At 73.1% G+C, this 20,679-nt stretch overlaps 6 protein-coding genes across 7 annotated transcripts in view; 3 read left to right on the top strand and 3 right to left on the bottom strand.

Moving 5' to 3' along the window:
- COL2A1 (collagen type II alpha 1 chain) overlaps positions 1 to 2,251 on the bottom strand; it is a 17,019-nt gene extending 14,768 nt beyond the window's left edge. The window contains exon 1 of the mRNA XM_076360264.1: positions 2,207 to 2,251. Coding sequence (XP_076216379.1) covers positions 2,207 to 2,251 — 45 coding nt within the window. The remainder of the gene's footprint in view (positions 1 to 2,206) is intronic.
- Positions 2,252 to 2,339: 88 nt separating this feature from the next.
- Positions 2,340 to 4,264, bottom strand: WNT1 (Wnt family member 1). Its single transcript, XM_076360323.1, is given in 5 exon segments — positions 2,340 to 2,861; positions 3,098 to 3,363; positions 3,581 to 3,713; positions 3,715 to 3,835; positions 4,164 to 4,264. Coding segments are annotated over 5 exon segments (1,110 nt in total). The 3' UTR covers positions 2,340 to 2,372.
- A 3,276-nt stretch (positions 4,265 to 7,540) lies between these two features.
- On the top strand, positions 7,541 to 10,713 carry ARF3 (ARF GTPase 3). Its single transcript, XM_076360414.1, has 5 exons — positions 7,541 to 7,616; positions 8,560 to 8,749; positions 8,865 to 8,975; positions 9,086 to 9,210; positions 9,715 to 10,713. Exons 2-5 carry the CDS (start codon positions 8,602 to 8,604, stop codon positions 9,874 to 9,876), a joined length of 546 nt encoding a protein of 181 aa, XP_076216529.1. The 5' UTR covers positions 7,541 to 7,616; positions 8,560 to 8,601; the 3' UTR covers positions 9,877 to 10,713.
- A 1,679-nt stretch (positions 10,714 to 12,392) lies between these two features.
- FKBP11 (FKBP prolyl isomerase 11) lies at positions 12,393 to 14,361 on the top strand. The gene is given in 6 exon segments (XM_076360326.1): positions 12,393 to 12,509; positions 12,922 to 12,987; positions 13,636 to 13,702; positions 13,821 to 13,858; positions 13,980 to 14,046; positions 14,128 to 14,361. Coding segments are annotated over 6 exon segments (573 nt in total). The 3' UTR covers positions 14,346 to 14,361.
- A 229-nt stretch (positions 14,362 to 14,590) lies between these two features.
- DRC2 (dynein regulatory complex subunit 2) lies at positions 14,591 to 17,309 on the bottom strand. Of its 2 annotated transcripts, none has more exons than XM_076360327.1 (9): positions 17,250 to 17,309; positions 16,780 to 16,928; positions 16,522 to 16,689; positions 16,261 to 16,433; positions 15,995 to 16,133; positions 15,696 to 15,893; positions 15,401 to 15,619; positions 15,152 to 15,304; positions 14,591 to 15,020 (listed from the first exon to the last, which is right to left on the bottom strand). In XM_076360327.1, exons 2-9 carry the CDS (start codon positions 16,915 to 16,917, stop codon positions 14,685 to 14,687), a joined length of 1,524 nt encoding a protein of 507 aa, XP_076216442.1. In that variant the 5' UTR covers positions 16,918 to 16,928; positions 17,250 to 17,309; the 3' UTR covers positions 14,591 to 14,684. The 2 variants fall into 2 exon arrangements, with proteins under 2 accessions (XP_076216442.1, XP_076216443.1); XM_076360328.1 differs by having other exon boundaries at positions 17,201 to 17,283.
- On the top strand, positions 16,916 to 19,895 carry RND1 (Rho family GTPase 1). Its single transcript, XM_076360263.1, is given in 8 exon segments — positions 16,916 to 16,942; positions 17,511 to 17,684; positions 17,759 to 17,782; positions 17,784 to 17,847; positions 19,151 to 19,260; positions 19,366 to 19,500; positions 19,587 to 19,728; positions 19,731 to 19,895. Coding segments are annotated over 8 exon segments (777 nt in total). The 3' UTR covers positions 19,832 to 19,895.
- Positions 19,896 to 20,679: the final 784 nt, after the last annotated feature.

Below are 20,679 nucleotides of genomic sequence, written 5' to 3'. Positions count from 1 at the left end.
CTTTGGGCACTGTCCCGTCCCTCTGTCCTGCACCTCTGGGCCCTGTCCTGTCCTTCTGTCCTGCACCTCTGGGAATGACACCGTCCCTCTGTCCTGCACTTGTGTGTGCTGTCCTGTCCCTCTGTCCCACACCCCTGGGCAGAGCCCCCCACCCCGTGCCCCAGCCCTGCCGGGGGGGGGGGCCCAGCCTGCAGCAGGCCCGGCTTGCAGCCGCCATCCAGCTGTTACCCGGCTTCCCAGATGTGACGGGCTGGCGTGGGCGGGACCGCCCTGTCCCTGTCCCTGTCCCTGCGCCGGCCCCGGCGCTGCGACAGCAGCTATTTCCAGCGCCCGGGTGTATTTGTACAAGCCGGGGAGGTCTGCACCCTGCAGCCGGGCGCCCGCCCTGCGCCCGGGGTGCCCCTGCCCACCCGGGGGTCGCAGCTGCCCGAGGTGCCCGGCAGTCACCCGCGCGCAGGAAAAGCTGAGTAACAGAGGTGACTTATAAGAATGTCATTATCTATATTCCTGACTCGCTACCGCAGGAAAACAGGCTATTTTCATGCCCTGTGCGTGTGCAGAATTTAGCAGGCAGATAACTCCCGGCAGACGGGAGATGCTCGGAGGGTTATTTCGGGCTGTGTTCCTTTCCAGTCGTTTTTTCTCGCATTTCTTTATTTTATTTCGCCACGCCAGGCTGTGTTTTTACTTGGCACGGACAGCGGTGGCCCCCGGGGTTTTTTCCCGCCCCCCTCCTCTGGGTCTAAACATCAACTTTTCCACTATCGGCTCCGGGGGATATTTCAGGCGGCAGCAGCGTCATCCTGCAGCCTTTGATGCCGCGGATCCCCAGGGCCTCGCGAGGTTCCCGGCTCCGGCCATGGGGCAGCCCAGGCTGTGGGGACCCCCGCCGCGGGCGGGCGCTGACGGGACCCGGGGTCCCCGGGCAGGGACGGCTCCCTGCCCGCTCGCCGTGGCTGGATGTCACTGTGGCCCCGTGGTTCGCCCTGTGCCGGACGTGGGGATGGGGGTTGCAGCCCGTCGCTTCGCCCTGCCCCGTCCCCAGGGTGCAGGGTCACAGTGCAGCGGGTGCACGTGGGTCCCACGCCCGCCCTGGGGGAACGCCTGTCCCAGGGGGGTGCCCACCCTGATGGGATACCCGTCCCAGTGGGATACCTGTCCCGGAGGGATGCCCTTCCCAGGGATGCCCGTCCTGGGGCTATGCCCACCCCTGTGGGATGCTTAACCCGGGGGAAAACCCATCCCAGGGGGATGCCCATGCCAGCGGGGCACCTGCCAGCCCCGGAGCTGCGCCCCACCTTTGCCACAGCCTTTCTCCGGCTGCAGCCAGACCCCACGCGCAGGTACGGGGCCACGTGTGGGGCCAGTGGCCGGTCCCGGGCCCCCCCGGCCCCGGCCCCAGTAACCTCGGTGCCCTCCCCGGCCCCCCTCCTCCCCCGGAGCCGAGGGGAGCCGTCAGCCCCGGCCGGGAGCGGTGATGGACGATGCTCATTCCCTGTCTGCCGTCTTGTACCTCCCGTGGCCGCTCCCAACGCCCGGCCCCGGCGGCACCAGCCCCGCCGCCCCGGCAAATTCCAGCGCTGGGGATGCCGCAGCCCAGGTGCCATGTGATGGGCGCCCCGGCCATGGGGATGGACGCCCCGGCCGGGAACGGCGGCAGGGACAGCTGGGCTGGAGACGGGCACGGCGGGAGAAAGAAGGGGGTCTGCGGGGAGGGGATGACGGAGGGGAGGGGAGGGAAGAGGAAAGGAGTAGAAGGATGGACAGACAGACGGCTGGAGGGACTGCTGAAGACGGAATGGGGAGGTGAGTGGAGAGGTGATGGACGGACGGACGGAGTGGATGGACGTGGGCAGTGAGGCCGGCTGCCCAGCCCGCGGTTTGGGGGACATTGCTCCCCCCAGCAGCTCGTCCCCTCCCTCCCCCGGCCCCCCAGAAATGAAATGGGGCAGGACTGATAAAATATATCCTTTATTCTTCTCTAAAGGCTATCAGTGAAACCTGTAACAAAGCATTATTATTATTAATTATTATTATTATTATCTTTAATTATAAAAAACAGGGCCTGGGGCCAGCGAAGCGCGGGGGAGGGGGGGGAACGGCATCAAACCGTCCACAATAAATATTTTATTTACAGTGAGAAGGGAACCCCGCAAAGCCGGAGCGGCCGAGGGGCGACCGGGAAGGTGCATGGCACCGAGCACACCCAAGCCGGCCGCTCGTCCCGGGCCGGCCGCTCTGCCCGGGACATGACGGGGGTCCCCAGGGCACAGCCACACGCCCACCCATGGGCGCCTTCAATCCAGCCGGGCACCCGTCATGGGGGGTGGCGCAGACCCCCTCCGGGGCTGGGCAGGGTGGTCCCCGGGGGCTCACAGGCACTCGTGCAGCACCTGCGTGTTGGTGCAGTTCAGGCAGCTGACGTGGCAGCACCAGTGGAAGGTGCAGTTGCAGCGCTCGGTGACGCGCTCGGTGCGCGTGCGGTACCCGCGCCCGCAGCACAGCAGCTCGCACCCGTCCAGCCCCGGCGAGGAGCTGTTGCAGAAGCGCCCGGCCGTGCCCGCCGTCCCCGTCTTCCCGCTGTAGGTGCAGAAATTGGGCGACTTCTCGAAGTAGACGAGGTCGTGGGGCGAGGGGGGTTTGTGGGCCGGGTTCTCGGGCTCCAGGTGATGCAGCTCCACCCGCGACGCCCGGTTGCTGCCCTTGTTGCCGTAGATGACGCGGGAGGCGCCGTCGAAGCGGTCCTTCAGGACGTCGCCCACGGCGCGGAAGGTGGGCAGCCGCATCCAGCACGTGCGGACGGTGCAGGAGCCCGACATGCCGTGGCACTTGCACTCCTGGCGCATCTCTGAGAAGACCGTCTGCAAGGGGGGGGGATGTGCGGCGCCGTCAGCAGCCTGGGACCCCCCCCCCCCCCCGGGGACCACCGTGCTCCCGCACCCCACTTCCCTGCGGCATCACATCGTGCTCAGCCTGCCCAAAGCCAGGCGGGAAACCCCTCTCCGACAGCTCCCAACCCATGCACAGGGACAGGCTGGGGCGGCCGTGCCCATCCCCGTCCCCGCCCCGGCGCTGCCCACGGCCCCCGCGCCCTCACCATGCGCCCGGCCTCGTTGTTGTGCAGGTTCATGAGGAAGCGCAGGTCGCGGCCCTTCTCGCTGGAGTCCACGAACTCCCTCCCGAAGAGGCGCCCGAAGTCGATGTTGTCGCTGCAGCCCCCCCAGTGCCAGTCGGGCCCCCCGGGGCCACGGCGCCGGTAGTCGCAGGTGCAGGACTCGATGGAGCCCTCCGAGCAGGACCGGGCCACCGAGTGCGTCACGCCGGCGCTGGTGATGGCGAAGATGAACGCCGTCTCCCGACAGCCTGCGGAGGGGAGCAGGGCCTCAGGGCGCTGCCAGGACGGGGAGGGGGCACCCACCGGCACCCCCAACCAGCAGCCACAACGGGCTGGTGATGGGCTGGGTGCTGCTCAAGCCCCGCGGGGAACCGGGGGTGCTTTGCCAAGCATCCCGCTCGGGAGCGCTGCGGACGGGGTGCGGGGAGCCCCGCGCCGCCTCCCGCCGCCGCCCCGCGGCCTCACCCCGGTTGACGATTTTGCCAAAGATGTTGGGGCCCTGGGAGGTGGGGCAGTTCCAGCGGCGGTTGCGGAACTGCCACTTGCACTCCTTGATGGCGGTCTGGAGGCCGGAGCTGACGCTGTGCAGGATGCCGGGGGTTCTGGCGGATCAGCTTGCGCTGTTTGCGGCTCAGCAGCTGCAGGCTGGGGTCCAGCACCAGCTGCACGTTCTTGGAGTCCGTCAGCAGGTTGGTGGACGAGGCCACGTTGATGATGCCCCTGCGGCACAGGCGGGGACGGCGATCACCGGGGAGGGGTCCCCGGCATCCCGTTCCCCACCTCAACCCTCCCCGGGGGGCCTGACCCGGCTCCTCTCCGCTACCGGAGCATCCTCCTCCTCGGGCATCCCCCGCAGCCGGCTCCCACCCGGGGGGTCGCAGCCCCGTGTGTGTGTGTGTCCCCCCCCGGTCGCACCTGAGCACCCCGTCCCCGGGGTTAACGGGGCAGCCGCCGCCGTGCCGGTGCCAGCCCCGCTCCCCTCCACTCCCCCGCCCCCCCCCCGCCCCGGTGCCGGTGCCGGTGCCGGTGCCGGCGCCGGCGGACTCACCACCACCGCCCGCTGTTGTTCACCGCCAGCGTGTTGGAGAGGGAGGAGAGGGCCAGAGCCCAGAGCGCCCGGAGCGCCAGCCCCAGCGCGGCGGCTCGCATGGCTCCGGCACCGGGAGGCCCCGGCAGAGTGCGCGGGCGAGCGGCCGCCGGGGTATTTATGGTGCCGCGGAGCCCCCGGCCCGGCCGCTACATCCACGCGTGTTTCCGGACGCGCGGGGCGCGGGCAGGGCGGGCGGCTCCGATGAGGGCGGCCGCGGGGGGACGCGGGGAGCGCCGGGCGGGCGGGCCGGCACCGACGCCGGCACCGGGCTGCAGCCGGTGCCCGGTGCCCGGGACGCGGCGTCGGGAGTGCGGTGCCCGGCGCTCCCTGCCCGGTCCCCGGAGCGCGGCGTCGGGCGGTCCGTGCGCGGTGCCCGGCGGCCGGTGCCGGTGCTCGGCGGTCCGTGCGCGGTACCCGGTGCCGGTGCTCGGTGCCCGGTGCCCGGTGCCGGTGCTCGGCTGTCCGTGCGCGGTACCCGGCGGCTCCCCAGGGAGGCGGCGCGGCTGGACTCGGCTCGGCGCGGCGGGTGCGCAGCGCTCAGCACCCGGGAGCATCTTCCAGCCCCTTCCCTCTTATAGGGGCGGCGCGGAGGGTCCCCATGGGCCGGTCCCGCCGAGCGGGGCCTCCCCGCGTCCTCGCCCTAACAATGGGGAGCGGCGGAGCCGCGGCACCTCTTATGGGGCGGCCGGAGCGGCGGCGCCGGGCCTGTCCGTCACGGCCCGGATTAGCCCGGCGGGTGGCTGCGCCCCGGCCCCGTGCCCAGAGCGCGGCCGGGGGTGTGGGGGGGGCCCGGCTGCCGCCCCCCGCCCCCCCCCCCCCCCCGCCCGGCCCCACCGCCCCGCGCACACGCTCTACCGGCACCGGCACCGGCGGGGGGAGCCCGGGACGGCCCGGGACAGCTCCCGGCGCAAGGAGGAGCAGGTCCCGGAATAGCCCGGGACGGCCCGGGACAGCTCCGGGCGCACGGAGGGAGCGGGGGCCGGGGATAGCCCGGGATCCTCCGGGACAGCCCGGGGCGCACGGGGGAGTGGAGTGACGGGATCTCCCGGGATAGCCCCGGGCGCACGGGAGGGGCAGAGTCCCGGGACAGCCCAGGGCAAGCCCGGGGCGCACAGGGGACCACAGTCCCGGGACAGCCCGGGGTCGCCGTCCCGGGGACCCCCGGGTTTGGGGAGGGTGAGAGACGTGCGGACCCCCGGGGCGCGGGACCGTCGGGGCTGTGCCGGTCGCCGGTGCCGGTCCGGAGCCCCAGGACCCCTCTCCCGTCCCGGCCGCCGCCCGTACCGGTCCGTGCCCGGCGCGACGGGGCGGCCGCGTCCTCTCGCCGCTCGGGGCCGGGCTGTCCCGGGCTGTCCCGGGGGCAGAGCGGGCCGGGCCGGGCCGGGCCGGCTGAGGACGGGGCCCGACCACCGGGCCCTGCACCCCGGGCCCCCCGCGAACGTGCCCGTGGGGGCCCACGGCGTGTAGTGCGACACGGCCCCGCACGCCCCCCCTTGCCCCGGGGCGCCCTGCCTGGGCCGGCACTGAGCGTCGGAGGGAGGGAGGGATGGACCGGGGGGAGAGGGATGGAGGGAGAGAGGGAGGGAGGGAAGGAGAGAGGGATGGAGGGAGGGAGGGACGCAGGGAGGGATGGAGGGAGGGATGCAGGGATGGGGGGATGGATAGGGGGAAGGATGGGAGGATGGAGGACGTGAGGCGATGGAGGGAAGGGCAGGGGGGTACCCGGGGGGGGGGGACGACACGGCCTGGCGTGCCCATGGACAGGGCACGGTGACGCAGGGCCGGTGCTGGGACGTGTCTCGGTGGGGACGAGGGTCTGTCTCTCCTGTCCCACGCCCGGGGAGGGGGGGGGAGTGTGAACCACCCGGGGCCGGGCGGGCAGGAGGGGGGGCTGGGCTGAGCTGAGCCCCCCGTTGTGGCGGAGCTCGGGGGGGGTAATCCCCCCGCGGCGGTTTCCCCGGACCAGTCATGCGGGGCCGGATTAGCCCCGCTCGCCCGTCACGGCCCGGGGCCGCCGCTCACGATTTCAATTCAAGGACGGACAAAGCCCGGGCCGGCGGAGGGGCGGGGGGGGGCTCGCACCGGGCACCCCCCGCCTCACCCCCTCCCCCGGTCCGGGAGGGGCCCGGGGCCGCCCCGGGGTCTGCTTCAGGACGGCGGCTCCCGCCCCCCCCCCGCCCCGGTTCCCGGCCGGGCCAGGCGGTGTCCGCGCCCTCGGGCCGCCGCCCCGTCGGGGCTCCCGGGGCTGAGGTCAGCGGCCGCGGGGAGGCCCCGGGGCGCGGCCGGGAGGGCCCTGCCCGGGGCCGTGCCACCAGCGGCGGGGCCTAAACACGACACCCCCCCCCCCCCCCCGCCCGCTCCATCCCGGGACCCTCCGCTCACCCCGTCCCCGCCGCACCCCCTGCCCACTCCCCCGCCCCGTCCCCCGCCGCCCCCCGCTGTCCCGAGCCCCCCCCCCGGTGTTCCCGCTCCCCCCCGCCATCCCCTCTGCTGCCCCCGCGCAGCTCGACGGCGGCCCCGGCGGGGGCGATGCTCGGGACCCCCCCCGGCCCCGGGGTGTCCGCGGGAGCCCGGTGGCGCGGAGCGGCTCCCGCAGCCGTCGGGGCGGCCGGTGCTGCCGGTGCCCCCGGGGCGGCCGCCCTTACCTGCCCGGGGCGGGGGGGGCCGCGCGTCCCGTCCCGCCGCACCGAGCCGGGATGGACGGAGGGACGGAGGGACGGAGGGACGGAGGGAGGGACGCGGGGACGGACGGACAGCGGGACGGACGGACAGCGGGACAGCTGGGCGGATCGAGGGACGGGGGGGGAGCCGGGGGTGCCCCGCGCCCGCTGCAAGCCCCTGCCCAGCCCGTGAGCACCGGGACGGCCTCGGTACCGCCGGTACCGCACCGGGCCGGGGCGGGGGGGCTCCAGCCTGGCCCGGGGCAGGGCCGGGGCCCCTGCGCGGGGGGAGCATCCCCGGGACCCTCGTGCCGTTGTCGGGGCCCCCTGTGCCCCCCGTGCAGTTATTGGGGTCCCCGCCTCCCCGTGAAGCACAGGGCACCCCCCCCCCCCGCCATGCCCCCCCCGGTACGGGGCTCTGCCCCTCAGTGCTTATGCCGGGGGGGGGGGGGACCGGGACCCCCCGCTCCCCTCCACCCCATCACGCCCCCCCCGGTGCAGCCCCCCCCGCACTGCTGCAGCCGCTGCCATGGAAACGGCTCGCGGCTCTCGCGAGCCCGGCGCCCCCCCCTCCCCGCGCGCGCCCCCGGGCCCGGTGCGGGGGGGGGGGGGGGGAGCGGGAAGCGGGAGGGGGGGGAGACACCGGGAGCTCTCGCGAGATCGGCGCGATCGGGCCTCCGCTTCCGGCGGCGGGAGCGGTGCAGAGTCAGCTGCGGGCGGGGGGCGCCACCGGCACCGGCACCGGCACCAGGTGCGGGGGCGTCCGCACCCGGGGGGGGGGGTCCGGGGCGCCGTGCATCGGCGGGTGCGCTGCACCGGGGCGGGGGGGGGCACCGCACCGGCGCGGCGGGGGCTGCACCGGGTTTGGGGGTGCACGGTGCATTGGGGGTGCGGAGCACCGGGGGGGGACGGGCATCGCACTGGGGGGGGGGGGGGCCTGATGCGGTGCAGCGGGAGGGGCGCGGGGTACGGGGGGGCGGGCAGCGCCTGTGGGGCGGCGCGGCGTGCGGGGGCGGGGGGCGATGCGGCGGGGGGGGCGGTGCAGCGCGGGGGGGGGGGGGCGCGGTGCGTTGGAGGGGCGCAGTGCGAGCGGGGGCGGGGGTGTGCTGCGGTCCGGGGGGGGGGGGGGGGCAGTGAATTCGGGGGGCGTCGCGCCGAGGGGCTGCGGGGGCTGCGGGGGGGGGGCCCGGGGGCGGGCGGCAGCCCACGGGCGGGAGGGGCGCGCTGCGGTGCGGTGGGGGCGGCGGGGCCCCCCCCGCGGGGGAGGCTGCAGGGCCGGGGGGGGGCCGTGCATGGGCTGGGGGGCACAGGGGGGGGTGTCGGGGCCGGGGTGGGGGCTGTGCTCCCCCCGAGGAGAGCCGAGATCCGTGCCTCAGTTTCCCCCAGTGCAGAGCCCTGGCCTGTCCCCTTGTAGGATGCAGCGCGGGGGGGGGGTGTCACATCCCCAGCACGGCTCCCCCCCCCACATTGAGCTGCATAGAGGGGCAGCCTCCATGGAGTGCATGGCCCCATCCCCGGACCCCCACCCAGGGTCCCCCGAACCCTGCATCCCCCCAGGACATAGGGGTCCCTGATCCCCGCAGCCCCCTGGAGCATGGGGGATCCCTGGAGCCCCACAGCTCCCCCCCCCCCCCCCCCCCCCCCCAGTTCTCAAGGCCACTCCCCACCCCAGCGCCTGCCCCGTGCCCCCGCAGGATCCGGCCTCGCCTGCGGACGGAGCCAGCGCCGCCGTCACCATGGGCAACATCTTCGGGAACCTGCTGAAGAGCCTGATCGGGAAGAAGGAGATGCGGATCCTGATGGTGGGGCTGGATGCCGCCGGGAAGACCACCATCCTCTACAAGCTGAAGCTGGGGGAGATCGTCACCACCATCCCCACCATAGGTGTGCAGGGTGGGGGGCGCAGGCACCGGGCGAGGACCCCTCCCCGTCAGGGCTCCTTGGGAGGGGGCTCGCGGCCCCGCGTGCCTCAGTTTCCTTCCGCTGTCACTCCCCACAGGGTTCAACGTGGAGACGGTGGAGTACAAGAACATCAGCTTCACCGTGTGGGACGTGGGTGGGCAGGACAAGATCCGGCCCCTCTGGCGGCATTACTTCCAAAACACCCAGGGTAGGTCCCCACCAGGGACGCGGGGAGGGGACGGGGCTCGCCGGGGAGTGGGGCGGCCGCGAGGCCGGCCGGATCCTGCGGTCCCAGCAGCTCCCGCTCGCTGCCCCCAGGGCTGATCTTCGTGGTGGACAGCAACGACCGGGAGCGGGTGAACGAGGCGCGGGAGGAGCTCATGCGGATGCTGGCGGAGGACGAGCTGCGGGACGCCGTCCTCCTCGTCTTTGCCAATAAGCAGGTGGGTCTGGGGGGGCGTCCCCGTGGTGGGGCCGAGACCATCCCTGGGGCGTCGGGGCTGGTGTCCGGGTACCTCTGGCCAGGAGCATGCCCATCCCTGGGGCGTCAGGGCTGATATCTAGCAACCCCCGTGGCAGGAGCATGCCCATGCCTGTGGCATCGAGGCTGGTGTCTTAAGAGACCTCGTGGCAGGACCATGTCAATCCCTGTGGCGTCAGGGCTGCCATTAAACAGCCCCTATGGTGGGGCTGTGCCCATCCCGATGGCATCGGGGCTGGCGTTTAACGCTCCGGCTGGACCATGCCCATCCCCAAGGCATCAGGGCTGGTGTCTCACGTCCCCATGGCAGGCCCCTGCTCCTCCCCGCGGCATCAGGGCTGGTGCCAGCCCCTGTGGCGGGATAGCGCCCATCCCCGTGGCATCGGGGCTGCCGTCAGCCCCCGCGGCGGCATGGCGCCCATCCCTGCGACATCGGGGCCGGCACGTGACCCCATCTCTGCCCTAGGACCTGCCCAACGCCATGAACGCGGCGGAGATCACGGACAAGCTGGGGCTGCACTCCCTGCGCCACCGTAACTGGTACATCCAGGCCACCTGTGCCACCAGCGGGGACGGGCTCTACGAGGGCCTCGACTGGCTCGCCAACCAGCTCAAGAACAAGAAGTGAGCGGGCAAGCCGCCGGCCCCGGCCCCCCCCCGTGCCCCTGGCCCCCCCCGGGGCTGTGCCAGGCCCCCCCCGGCCGCCCCCTCCCCGCCCTGGTTGGGTTTTGCTTTCTTCTGGCACCGGTTGCTGTGGGGTTTTTTGCCTTTTTTGGGGTCTCCTCGGTTCCCCTCGGATCTCGTGTGTGCGTGCGTGGAAATATAGCTATATAACGTATCCGGGGGACGGGGGCAGAGCCCTGGGGAGCGGGACGGGGGCTGGGGGCCACCTCGGCGCTGCCCTGCCCGGGGGGTGCCATGCCGGGGCACTCCGTCCCTGTGCATGTCCCCGCACCCCTTGCCTTCCTCTGGACCAAATGTGGGGGGAGCGGGGCCGCAGGGGGCATTTGGGACCATACACACCTCCCCACATCCCCCCTAGCACCCCCTCCCGGCCCCGCGTGCCCCCCGGGGGTCCCACACGTCCCTGGCCCCCCCCATGTCACTTCGAGGCAGGTCTCCCCGCAGCGCGACCCCCCACGGGGGGAGGCACGGGGCTGCCAGGACCCCCGCGGTCCCCCCGGCCGTGCCCCTCCCCACCCCGACCGCCTGCACCCCAACCCCATGCCAGCATAGTGATTGTATGTCCCTGCCCCTCACGGACGGACGGACGGCCCCATACTGTACCCCCCCCCCGGCACTGTATTTATACCCCCGGTCTGTGCTTGGTGTGACGTGTCGCTGCGGCTCTGCCCCGTCCGGGGACGTGTGTACTCGCCCCGCCCCCCCCACCCCCACCCCCCCCCGCGCCTGAGACGGTGGGTGACCCCCGGCCCCCCCTTGGATATTAAACATGTTTTATGTAGCGCTGCCCCACGGCTCTTCTTCCGCAGCCCCCCCGGCGCGGGGGTCCTGCGGAGGGGGACGGTGATGGACAGCCCCGGGCTGGTTTTAATTAGAAAGAGCTTAGCGGGGCAAGGGGGGCTGGCGGGGGGACGAGGGGGGGCCCCCCCTTCCCAGGCTCATCTTTAGGGGAATATTGGATGAAATGGTAAATCCCATTAGCGCTAATCCCAGCCGGGGCGTGGGGACGGTGCCAGCACCGGGACGGGCGCGAGTGGGGCTCAGCCCCCCGGTGTCACCCCCCCCATGGGCCAGGGGACCGGCTGAGTCCCATTTGGGGCCAGCGCTGCTGTCCCCATCCCCATGTCCCCTCTGGGTTGGTGGCTGGGGGGCTGTTGGCCCCCAGGACCCCCCCATGCTGGTGACACCGAGCTGGGGTGCGGTGCTGGCTGCCCGGACCTGGGTTCCTCCTGCGCGGGGGGACTGGAGCAGGGGTGACCAGGGTTCCCTGGTGGGCTGGGAGCCGTGGAGCCGGCACCGGCGCGTTCCCACCGGCCGGGCCGGCGGCTTTGTCTGGCGGGGGCCAGCCCGGCGCTGACCCGGCAGCCCTAATCCCATTAGTGCCCCGGCCCCCAGCCGCCAGCCCGGCTTCCCCACCTCTCGGCAACCGGGGCTGGTATGTGGGTGCGCCGGTGGGGCCGACATGCCGATGCCGTCGTCCGGGAGCTGCACCGGGGCCTGCGCCGGCACCGCCGCCAACGGGGCCACCACCGCCGTCAACAGGGCCATCGCCGCTGGCACGGGGCGAGGGAGCCGGGCTGCCCCCCATGTGCCAGTGTGACCCCCCTGAGCCGGGGCTGCTCCCTGTGTTCCCCGGCCCTGGGCTCTGCCCCTGCCGCAGGGGCTGGTGTCCCCCCAGGCACAGGGACATGGGGGCGTTGGGGCAGGTTCGGCTCGGCTCAGGGCCCCAGCCCAGCCCCGGGCCCCTCACTGCGGCTCCTCACTGGGCTCGGCTTCCCTTGTCCCGCAGGGCCGGAGGGGCTGGAAGGGGTGCTGGGGTGCCAGGAGGGGGGATGCTTTGCACCCATTGGGTGCCGGAGAAGGATGCTGGACCCGGGTGGGTGCTCAGGAAGGATGCTGGGCTCGGGTGGGTGCCGGAGAAAGGTCCTGGACGCGGGTGGGTGCCGGGGAGGGATCCTGGACCCGGGTGGGTGCCGGTTTCTCCAGGCTTTGCTGCCGCCTGCTGGTACCGAGTCCTGACGGCGCCGGGATAGCGGGTGCAGCACCCAGACGGTGCCCCGGGACGAGCCCTCCCGCCCGGACCCCCCGCCCGGGTTGGGTGAACCGCCCCGGCCGGTTCAGCCCGGGACCGCCGGGACAGTCTCCGGGCAGAGACGGGCGCCCGGTGCCAGCCCGGGCTGGGTGGCACCGGGGCGCGGACAGACGCGTGTCCCCGGGCACCGAGTGGGTGGCCGGGCCCGGGGACCGTGTGTGTCCCCGCCACCCCCAGCCCCACCGGGGCTCGGGGCAGCTCCGGCCGCCCCGACGACGCGTTGCCTGTCCCGCGGACCGGTCCCGGTGCAGGGTCCCGGGGCCGGTGGGGGCGGGGCCGGGGGGCGGGGCCCGGGGAGCGCCCGGGGGCCGGGCCGGGCCGGGCGGGGCGGTCCCGGTGCCGCCGCCGCCGCCGCCGCCAGCCCGACCATGCCGCCCCCCGCCGCGCTGCTGCTGCTGGCGCTGCTGCTGCCGCCGCCGCCGCCCGCCCGCGCCGCCGAGAGCGAAACCGAAAGCGGCGCCCGGGGGCTGCGGCTGGAGACGCTCGTGAGCCCCGGGAGAAGCGGGGGGGGGGGGGGGGGAGCGGGGGGAACCGGGGCTGCGCGGGGCGCACCGGGCAGTGGAGACTCCCGGCGGCCCCCTTGGACGGGGAGCTGGGACCGGGGGGGGGGGGGAGGACCGGCGGCGCGGCGGGGGACGGGGGCACCGGCGGGACGCTGTTGCCTGGGGGGCGCGGGGGGGGGGGGGGGGCACCGGGGAGCCCGGCCTGGGCGGGGGACGCGCGGGGCACCGGGAGGACCGGGTTGCGGAGGGAGAGCACGGGGCACCGGGAGGACGGGGGGGTCCGGGGGGGGAGTCCGGCTCACGGAGCGCTCGGGGGACACGTGGGCGCGGGGGGTGCGTGGACCCCGAGGCGGGGGGGGGCTCCGTCCCGGCCTCCCGTGACCCCCCGTTGCAGGTGGCCCCCCCCGAGGGTTGCACGGAGCTGTCGGCGCCGGGGGACACGGTGCACATCCACTACACGGTGCGGGGCGGGCGGCGGGAGGAACACGTCAGCACTGCGCTCCGCCGGGCGGGGCGGGCGGGGGCGGCTCCGGCACCGGCGTGGGGGGGCCCTGGGCCGGCACCGGGGCGGCTCCGGGCTGGGCATGGGGGTGGCAGCGGGGCGGCGCTGGGGTGGTACCCGGGCGGGCGCGGGGATTGCGCTGGGGTGGGCATGGAGATGGCACCAGGGTGGCACTGGGACCGGCCCGGGGACAGCACGGGAGCGGGCAGGGGGACGGCACTGCGACAGGCGTGGTGACAGCCCCGGGATGGGCCCTGGGCGGCACCTGGACCGGCACGGGGGTGGCACTGGGACTGGCGTGGGGGCGGCCCCGGTACGGGCATGGGTTGGCACCGGGACCAGCACCGGGACCAGCACGAGGATTGCCCCGGGATGGCCCTGGCGCTGGGAGCAGGGTGGGGATGTCCCCAGGGTGGCACTGGGGTTGGCACGGGGGTGGCACTGGGACTGGCACTGGGATCAGCACAGGGATGGCCCTGGGGGGGGCAATGGGAGCAGCGTTGGGGCCGGAGTGGCAGTGGGACAACGCTGGGACCCGCGTGGGATCGGCCCCGGGGCAGAACAGCCTCTGTGTCCCCGGGGGTGACCATGACCGTGTCCCCGCAGGGCAGCCTGGAAGATGGCCGGATCGTCGACACCTCGCTGAGCCGGGACCCGCTCCAGGCATCCCCGGGTGAGGCGAGGGGCCAGGGTGAGGGGCCGGGGGGGTTAACCGGGATCCGGCCGGGCCGGGTGGGCTGTGGGGTGCCCCCGGCCGGCCCCGCTCACCCCTCTCCCCGCTCCCCTCGCAGGCCTGGAGCAGAGTCTGCTGGACATGTGTGTGGGGTAAGCCGGGTGGCGGGGCGAGGGGGCGGGCAGCGTCCCCCCCCCCCCCGGTGTCCCCGCCACGGTTTGGCGTGGGTCTGGCCCCGTGGGGCACCGGCGCCTACGGTCTCTTGCCGCGGCAGGAGAAGCGGAGAGCCATCATCCCCCCTCACCTGGCCTATGGCAAGCGGGGCTCCCCTCCCACCATCCCAGGTGAGCGCAGCCCTCAGGGTCCCTGTGGGGTCCCTGCCAGCCCCCTGCAGCCCCCACTCAGGCTCTGCCCCCCCCCCCCAGGCGACGCGGTGCTGCGGTTCGAGGTGGAGCTGGTCGGTTTGTCCCGGGCCAGTTACTGGCAGAAGGTGGTGAACGAGGTGCTGCCGCTGCTGTGCCTGGGGCTGGTGCCGGCGTTGCTGGGGCTCATCGGGTACCACCTCTACCGCAAGGCCAGCAGCCCCAAGCTCTCCAAGAAGAAGTTGAAGGAGGAGAAGAGGAACAAAGCCAAAAAGAAATAAAGCCTTCCCCTCGGCATCCGCGGCTGCTCCGTGTCTGCTGTCCGGCTCCGGGGGCGGTGGGGGGGACAGAGCGGCGGGAAGGGGCTGTGCACCCCCGCCTGTGCTCCCTGCCCACTCCGGCAGCAGGGATTTGGTGCAGCCGAGGAGCTGACGTGTCAGACCTGAGCGGGAGGCGACAGACCCCCTGCCTGCCCTGACGAAGCTCAGCGTGACCAGAAATAAGACCCTGGAGCACATTTTTGGGCACAGTTTAGCTCTTTTTATGGCACTTCCAGGCAGTCACGGTCTCTGCGGTGTCCCCGAGCGCCAGGCTGGATGCCCCAATCCACACGGCGATACTCAGCCGGTGCCGGCAGAGCCGTGGATGGGGTCCGGGCAGGCGTCCCCTCCCAAGAGGCTGTCAGGGTGTGCGACGCCCTGATGACCTTGTGCACGGCCGGCACGGGGCAAGTCCCTGGGGACGCAGCTCTTGCGCTCGACGGCGAGGAGCGAGTTGGGTTCGCCGAGCACCTCCTGGCTGACGGAGATCCCCGCCAGGTACTGCCTGAGCAGCTCCCGCAGGCGCCGGTTCCTCTGGCTCAGGGCCGCCCGCTCCCGCTCCAGCGCCTGCTCCTCCAGCTTCGCCTTGTTGAACCGCTGCCAGAAGCGCTCCAGCCCCACGTAGTCCCGCATGGCCTGGGCGAGAGGCAGGGAGGAGGGCAGGGGGTCCCCAGCCTGCCCACATGCCAGCCGGGCCGTCCCCGAGGCCGGATCCTGTCCCTTGCCCCCCCACGGCAGCGTCTGGGACCCCGGCGCTGCCTCCTCACCCAGGCCAGGGGCTCCGCGGGCGTCTCCTCGAGGACTCGCCGGGCGTCTCGCTGCTCCCCCTCCGCCAGCGAGGAAGGGTAGAAGGGCAGCACCTTCTCCTCCTCCGTCTCCAGCCTGCGGCACATCTCAGCCAGCCGCAGGATGCGCTGGGCCTGGGGGGGGGTGAGAGTGAGGGGCAGGGCGGGAGGGGACGGTGGCACCCCCTCCCCTGCCCGGTGCTGGCCTTGCCCGCGGGCTGCCGGCCTCACCTTCTCCACCACCTGCGCCAGCGCCTTCAGGGCAGCGCTGCTCTGCGCTGTGAGCCTGGCCAGGCTGCCGTGGGCCTTCGCCCCGGCCTGGTTCATCTCGCTCTTGAGCTCCTGGAGCTGCCTGAGGACTCTTTGCTTCTCCTCCCACGCGCGCCGGTTCTGCTCCTCGCTCTCCCGGAGGTGAGCCGCGATCCGGCCCTTGGTGGCTGTGACTGAGTCCTGGGGACAGGCGAAACGTGAGCAGCGGGACGAGGGTGTCTCCGTTCCCACGGCCGCCCCTGCGCCCCGCCGCAACCTGGAGCTTTTGCAGCTTCTTCGCCTGCGTCTCTATCTCCCTAGAGCTCTTCTCGTCCTTCTGCTTCAGCGCCTCAAAAGTGATCTTCTGGTGCTCGGTGGCCTCTGCGTAGCTCTGCACGGCCCGCTGGAACTGCTCCCAGAGCACCTCCGCCTTCCCGCCCAGCTGCATGCGGCTGTACTGCTTCTCCTGCAGGCTCTGAGGACGGACGTGGGTGTCGGTGACCCAGCACCTCCCAAACCTCGCCGGTTGCTCTGCTCGCAAGCCCTAAAAGACTCCTTGCTGGTTCCTCCCCGTGCCTTGTTTTTGATGTCATCCCGGGCGCTCTGGAAATTCAGCGTGGCCTCGTGGTCATTCTTGGCATAATTCTGCTCCGCGGCCAGCACCACGTCCCGCAGGTAGCAGCTTTCTCGCTCGTGCTGCTCAAGGATGGTCCTCCTGGGGAAACCACGGGGGAGCTGCTGATAGAGGGAAGCCACGGCGGTCCCAGCCGGGCCGTGAGAGGGCTCAGCACCAGGACAGGACAGCCAGCGGGTGCCACTGCTGTCCCTCTCCCCCTCCGTACCTCTCAGCCTCAAACTCCGTCTTCAGGGCCTCCAGCTGGGCGCCGTACCCCTCCTCCAGGCACGTCAGGCGGCAGCGCTGGAGCTGCAGCAGGCGGTCGATGTTGTGCAGGTGGCTGCGCAGGGCCTGGGCGTGCTGCTCCTCCGCCTCCTCCAGGTCTGTGGCCAGGGACTGCTGAGGTTGGGGGGGGGGGGGGGGGGGGGGAGGGTGTCGTCACGGGTGGGCCCCCACGCCGCCCCCGCCCCGCCAGCCCCGCGCTCGCCTCGATGACGCCGTCCTTGCAGTCCATCACCCGCGCGAAGGTCTGGCTGAGGATCTCAATGTCCTGGCGCAGCTCCTTGTCCTTGGTCTCCCGCAGGACCGCCCGCCACTGCGTGCTGAGCTTGTGGAGGTTCAGGGCGCTGCTGCGCTCCTCCTTGGCCAGCTTGTCCTGCACGGGGGGCCGTGAGCGATGGGGAAGGGGTGAGGGGCTGGGCGGCGTGTGGGGAAACACGCTGCCAACCCCGTCCCCCCGACACACCTTCAGGAACCGAGTGAGCATCTCCTCCTTCGTCTTCGCCGCCTCCTCCTCGGCCAGCGCTTGACTCTGCAGCAGCAGGAGCCCGTCCTCTGCCGCCATGGCAGGGGCTGCTGCCCGCGGGCGACGCTTGTCCGGCATGGCGGCTGGGCCTGGGGCACGCGGCGTGAGAGGTGTGTGGGGGGGGGATGGCCGGGGTCCCGGCCGCGGCCCCTCCAGGGCCCCCCCCCCCCAGGCCCCGTTCCCCCCTGCCCACCCCTATCTCCCTCCTCCTGGGGTCCCCCCAGGCCCCCCCTGCGCTTTGGGGTAACCTCAGGCCTCACCGCCCCCGCACCCCTCCGGTTCCCCCCCCCCCCCCCCCCGCCCCTCGGCGCCCCTTCCCGCACCCCCCGATGGGGGGGTCTCGCTCCCCCCATCCCGGTACCGGTCGCGCCCCCCCGCCAACACCCCCGGCCCAGCGGCCGGCGTCCCACCGGTCTCCTAGCAACCGCCACTTCCGGTTTGGGGCGGGAGCAGGACCCCACTTCCGTCCGCAGCCGGACAGGCGCCTCCTGGCCTGGAGGAGCGGCCTCGCAACCCGAAAGGGCGGGCCCCGGCAGTCCCCCCCCCCCCCCCGCCTCTCCGCCATTGGCCGGCGTGCCGGGAGCCGCCGCGGCGATTGGCGGGCGAGCGCCGCCGTGGGCGGGGCTCGGCGTCGGCGGGGTATATAGGGGCGCTGCGGCGGCGGGGCTCAGGGCCGGCGGGCGGGCGGGCGCCGGGAGGGCCCGCGCTCTGCGCCGCCGCCGCCATGGCGGGAGCGGAGGCCGGTACCGGCCGCCCCGGCCCGCTGCAAGCTGGTGCTGGTGGGCGACGTGCAGTGCGGCAAGACGGCCATGCTGCAGGTGCTGGCCAAGGACTGCTACCCTGAGGTGAGCCGGAGCCGGGACCGAGCACCGGGGACCGGCGGCGGGACCGGCCGCTGACGCTCTCGGTGCCGTTGCAGACGTACGTGCCCACCGTGTTTGAGAAACTACACGGCGTGTCTGGCCAGCGAGGAGCAGCGGGTGGAGCTGAGCCTCTGGGACACCTCCGGTACCGGGGGTGGGGCGGCGGGGTGGGGGGGAAGGTGCGTGCACGGGGGTGGTGGTGGTGGGGGGGTCCCCTCCGGTACCGGGGGGTGCAGCGGGGCGGGGGCAGCCCTGGCCCCGGTGGGGAGTGATGGGGTCATTTGCTGGGGGAAGGTGGTTTGGGGTCTCGGGGGGGCTGCACTGGGGGTGGCAGGCCTGGGGTTGGGGGGGGGGCTCTGCGGGGGGGCTGCAGTGGAGGGAGCCCCGCAGTGTGTGCGTGGGGGGGGGGGGGGGGGTGGCTTGGTGGCCGCAGTGGGGACACCTGGGGGGGGGCTGGGGCTGGTTCAGGGTGGGAGGATGGATCCCTGGGGCTGGGGGGCACAGGGGGGCCTGGCTGCCAGGGAGTCCCCGGGGACTGGCCCTGCGGGGAGGGCACAGACACAGGCGGCGGGGGGGGGCATGCACAGGGCTGACCCCCTTCCTGGAGGGATCCCCCGCACCGGTGTGAGCCCCCCCCCCCCCCCCCGAGGTAGGGTATGGGGTGCTGGGGCCCCTGTGCCCTCCCTGCGGGGGCTGCCCCCAAATGGGGGGGGGGGGGGGTAAATGGGGCATCCTGGTATTGCCCCTCCCTGGGCACCCCCGAAGGGCTGGGGGAGGGCAGGGTGGGGGGGCCGGGGCAGCCCTGCCCTGGTGCTGCAGTGTCCCCCCCCCTGTCAGAGGAGGGGGGGGGGTCCCCCCTCCACCCGCGGTCCCTGCGTTGCTATGGCGATGCGCTGGCGCAGCCTCTTTGCTATTCCGCGCACGGAGCGTCTGGGCTGCAAAACCCCTCCAAGGCCCTTCGGGGTCGGGGGCGGCGATGGGGGGGGGGGCACCCCGGTAACCCCCACACCCGGAGAGGCACCCCACTGCCCCTGCACCCCCACGCACCGCCTCCCCCCCGCAGTCCCCAGTGCGGTGCTGGTGGCCCCGGTTCCCTGGGGACCCCGTGGGGGTGGCAGCCCCCCCCCCCCCTGCATCCCAGCTGTCCCCCTGACACCCCTGCCTGCTGGTGGGGCTCCCCAATGTCGGGGGGGGGGGGGGGGGGGGGGGCGCGGCTGTTATATAAACACCGCGGGATCCATTTCCCGCTGCCTCGTTAGGGGTGATGTTAATGGGTTGTGGGGAGCAGAGGTGGCATTTTGGGGGACTCTAGACCTGTGCGCCCCCCCTGCCCCAGGCAGGAGGGGGGGCTGTGTCCCTTCGCAAGCACCTCCTGCCCGGAGGCCTGGGTCCCTCGGGGGGGGGTGGGGGGTGTGTGTGCCGTGCAATGACACCCCCTTTTCTCCCAGGCTCTCCCTACTACGACAACGTGCGTCCCCTCTGCTACAGCGACTCGGACGCCGTCCTGCTCTGCTTCGACATCAGCCGCCCCGAGACCCTGGACAGCGCGTCCAAGAAGGTGAGGGGCAGGGGGGGAAGCCCCTCTGGGGGGGGGGGGGGTGGTGTGTGTGGTTTGGGGTCCCCTTGCACTGACGGCAGCTCTGTGCCCCCCCCCACCCCACAGTGGAAGACAGAGATCCTGGACTATTGCCCCAACACGCGGGTGCTGCTCATCGGCTGCAAGACGGACCTACGGACGGACCTGAGCACCCTGATGGAGCTCTCCCACCAGAAGCAGGCACCCATCTCCTACGAGCAGGTGTGGGGGGGGAGTTGGGTCCCGTGGGGGGGGGGGTGGGTTTGGGGTGCCGTGCCGGCCTCACGTGGGGTTGGGTTGGGTTGCAGGGCTGTGCAGCGGCCAGGCAGCTGGGAGCTGAGAGCTACCTGGAGTGCTCGGCCTTCACCTCGGAGAAGAGCGTCCACAGCATCTTCCGGACCGTGTCCGGCATCTGCCTCAGCAGAGCCCCCCCGCAGCCCCCCAAGAGTCCCCCCGCAGCCTCTCCAAGAGACTCCTGCACCTGCCCAGCCGCTCCGAGCTCATCTCCTCCGCCTTCAAGAAGGAAAAAGCAAAAAGCTGCTCAGTCATGTGAAGGGGGACACGAATGCCTCCCCCCTCAAAGCCCCCAGCCCCCCTCAGTCCCCAGGATGGGGTGGGGGGCCGGACAGGGACGCAGAGCCCCCTATAAGGAGGATGGGGTACCTGCTGTCCTCCCATCACACCGCTTCCCCCCCCAGCCCCCATCCTGGGGGCAGCCCCCGTGGAGCTGCCATGGGTGGGGGCCCAGGGAGGGTGCTCGCCAGCTGCTCCCCAGCCCTCCCCTCCCCCTCCCAACCCCGGGAGGGCGGGGGGGGGGGGGGGGGGGGGGGCACAGCTCATCCATGGACTCATCCTGTTCCCCCAGTGCTGCCCCATCCCTCATCTGCTGCTTGGCCCGGGGACCTCGGCAGGGAGGGGGGGTGCTGGGGGGGGGCTGTTTTATGGACTGTCTGGGGGGTGGTGGTGGGGGGGTGTCTCTGTTCCATGGTCTGTGTTATTAAAAAGCTTATTTATTATCAGAAATATAACACCCACCCACGTGCAGCGGGTGCCTGGTCTTGTCTTTGGGGGGGTGTTGTTGGGGTTCACCCTGGGGCAGGGTCCCTCCTGTGTCACCTATGCCGGCGGGGAAGGGTGACGGTGCCACTGACATCTGCCTGTGCTGTCACCCATGGGTGGTGATGCAGAGGGCAAAGTCCCTGGGGTGGGGTGGGGGGTGTCCTGGTGCTGTTAGGTACCTCCCTGGGATGGGGGAGCCCTGGGCACCCTATAAGAGCCCCCCCCCCCCCCGGGCCTCTCCTGCTGCCCCCAACCCCTCCCTGACTCTGCCAGGACCCCCCCAACTTTGGATGGGGGTGTCAAGGGGGGGTGTGGGGCTCTCGCACGGCGCCGTGGGGGACG

The sequence above is a fragment of the Aptenodytes patagonicus genome, chromosome 27 (assembly GCF_965638725.1).
Source record: "Aptenodytes patagonicus chromosome 27, bAptPat1.pri.cur, whole genome shotgun sequence".
In the NCBI taxonomy this organism is placed as follows: Eukaryota; Metazoa; Chordata; class Aves; order Sphenisciformes; family Spheniscidae; genus Aptenodytes; species Aptenodytes patagonicus.
Note: the sequence above shows the minus strand (reverse complement) of the source record. Positions and strands in the feature narration are given on the sequence as shown.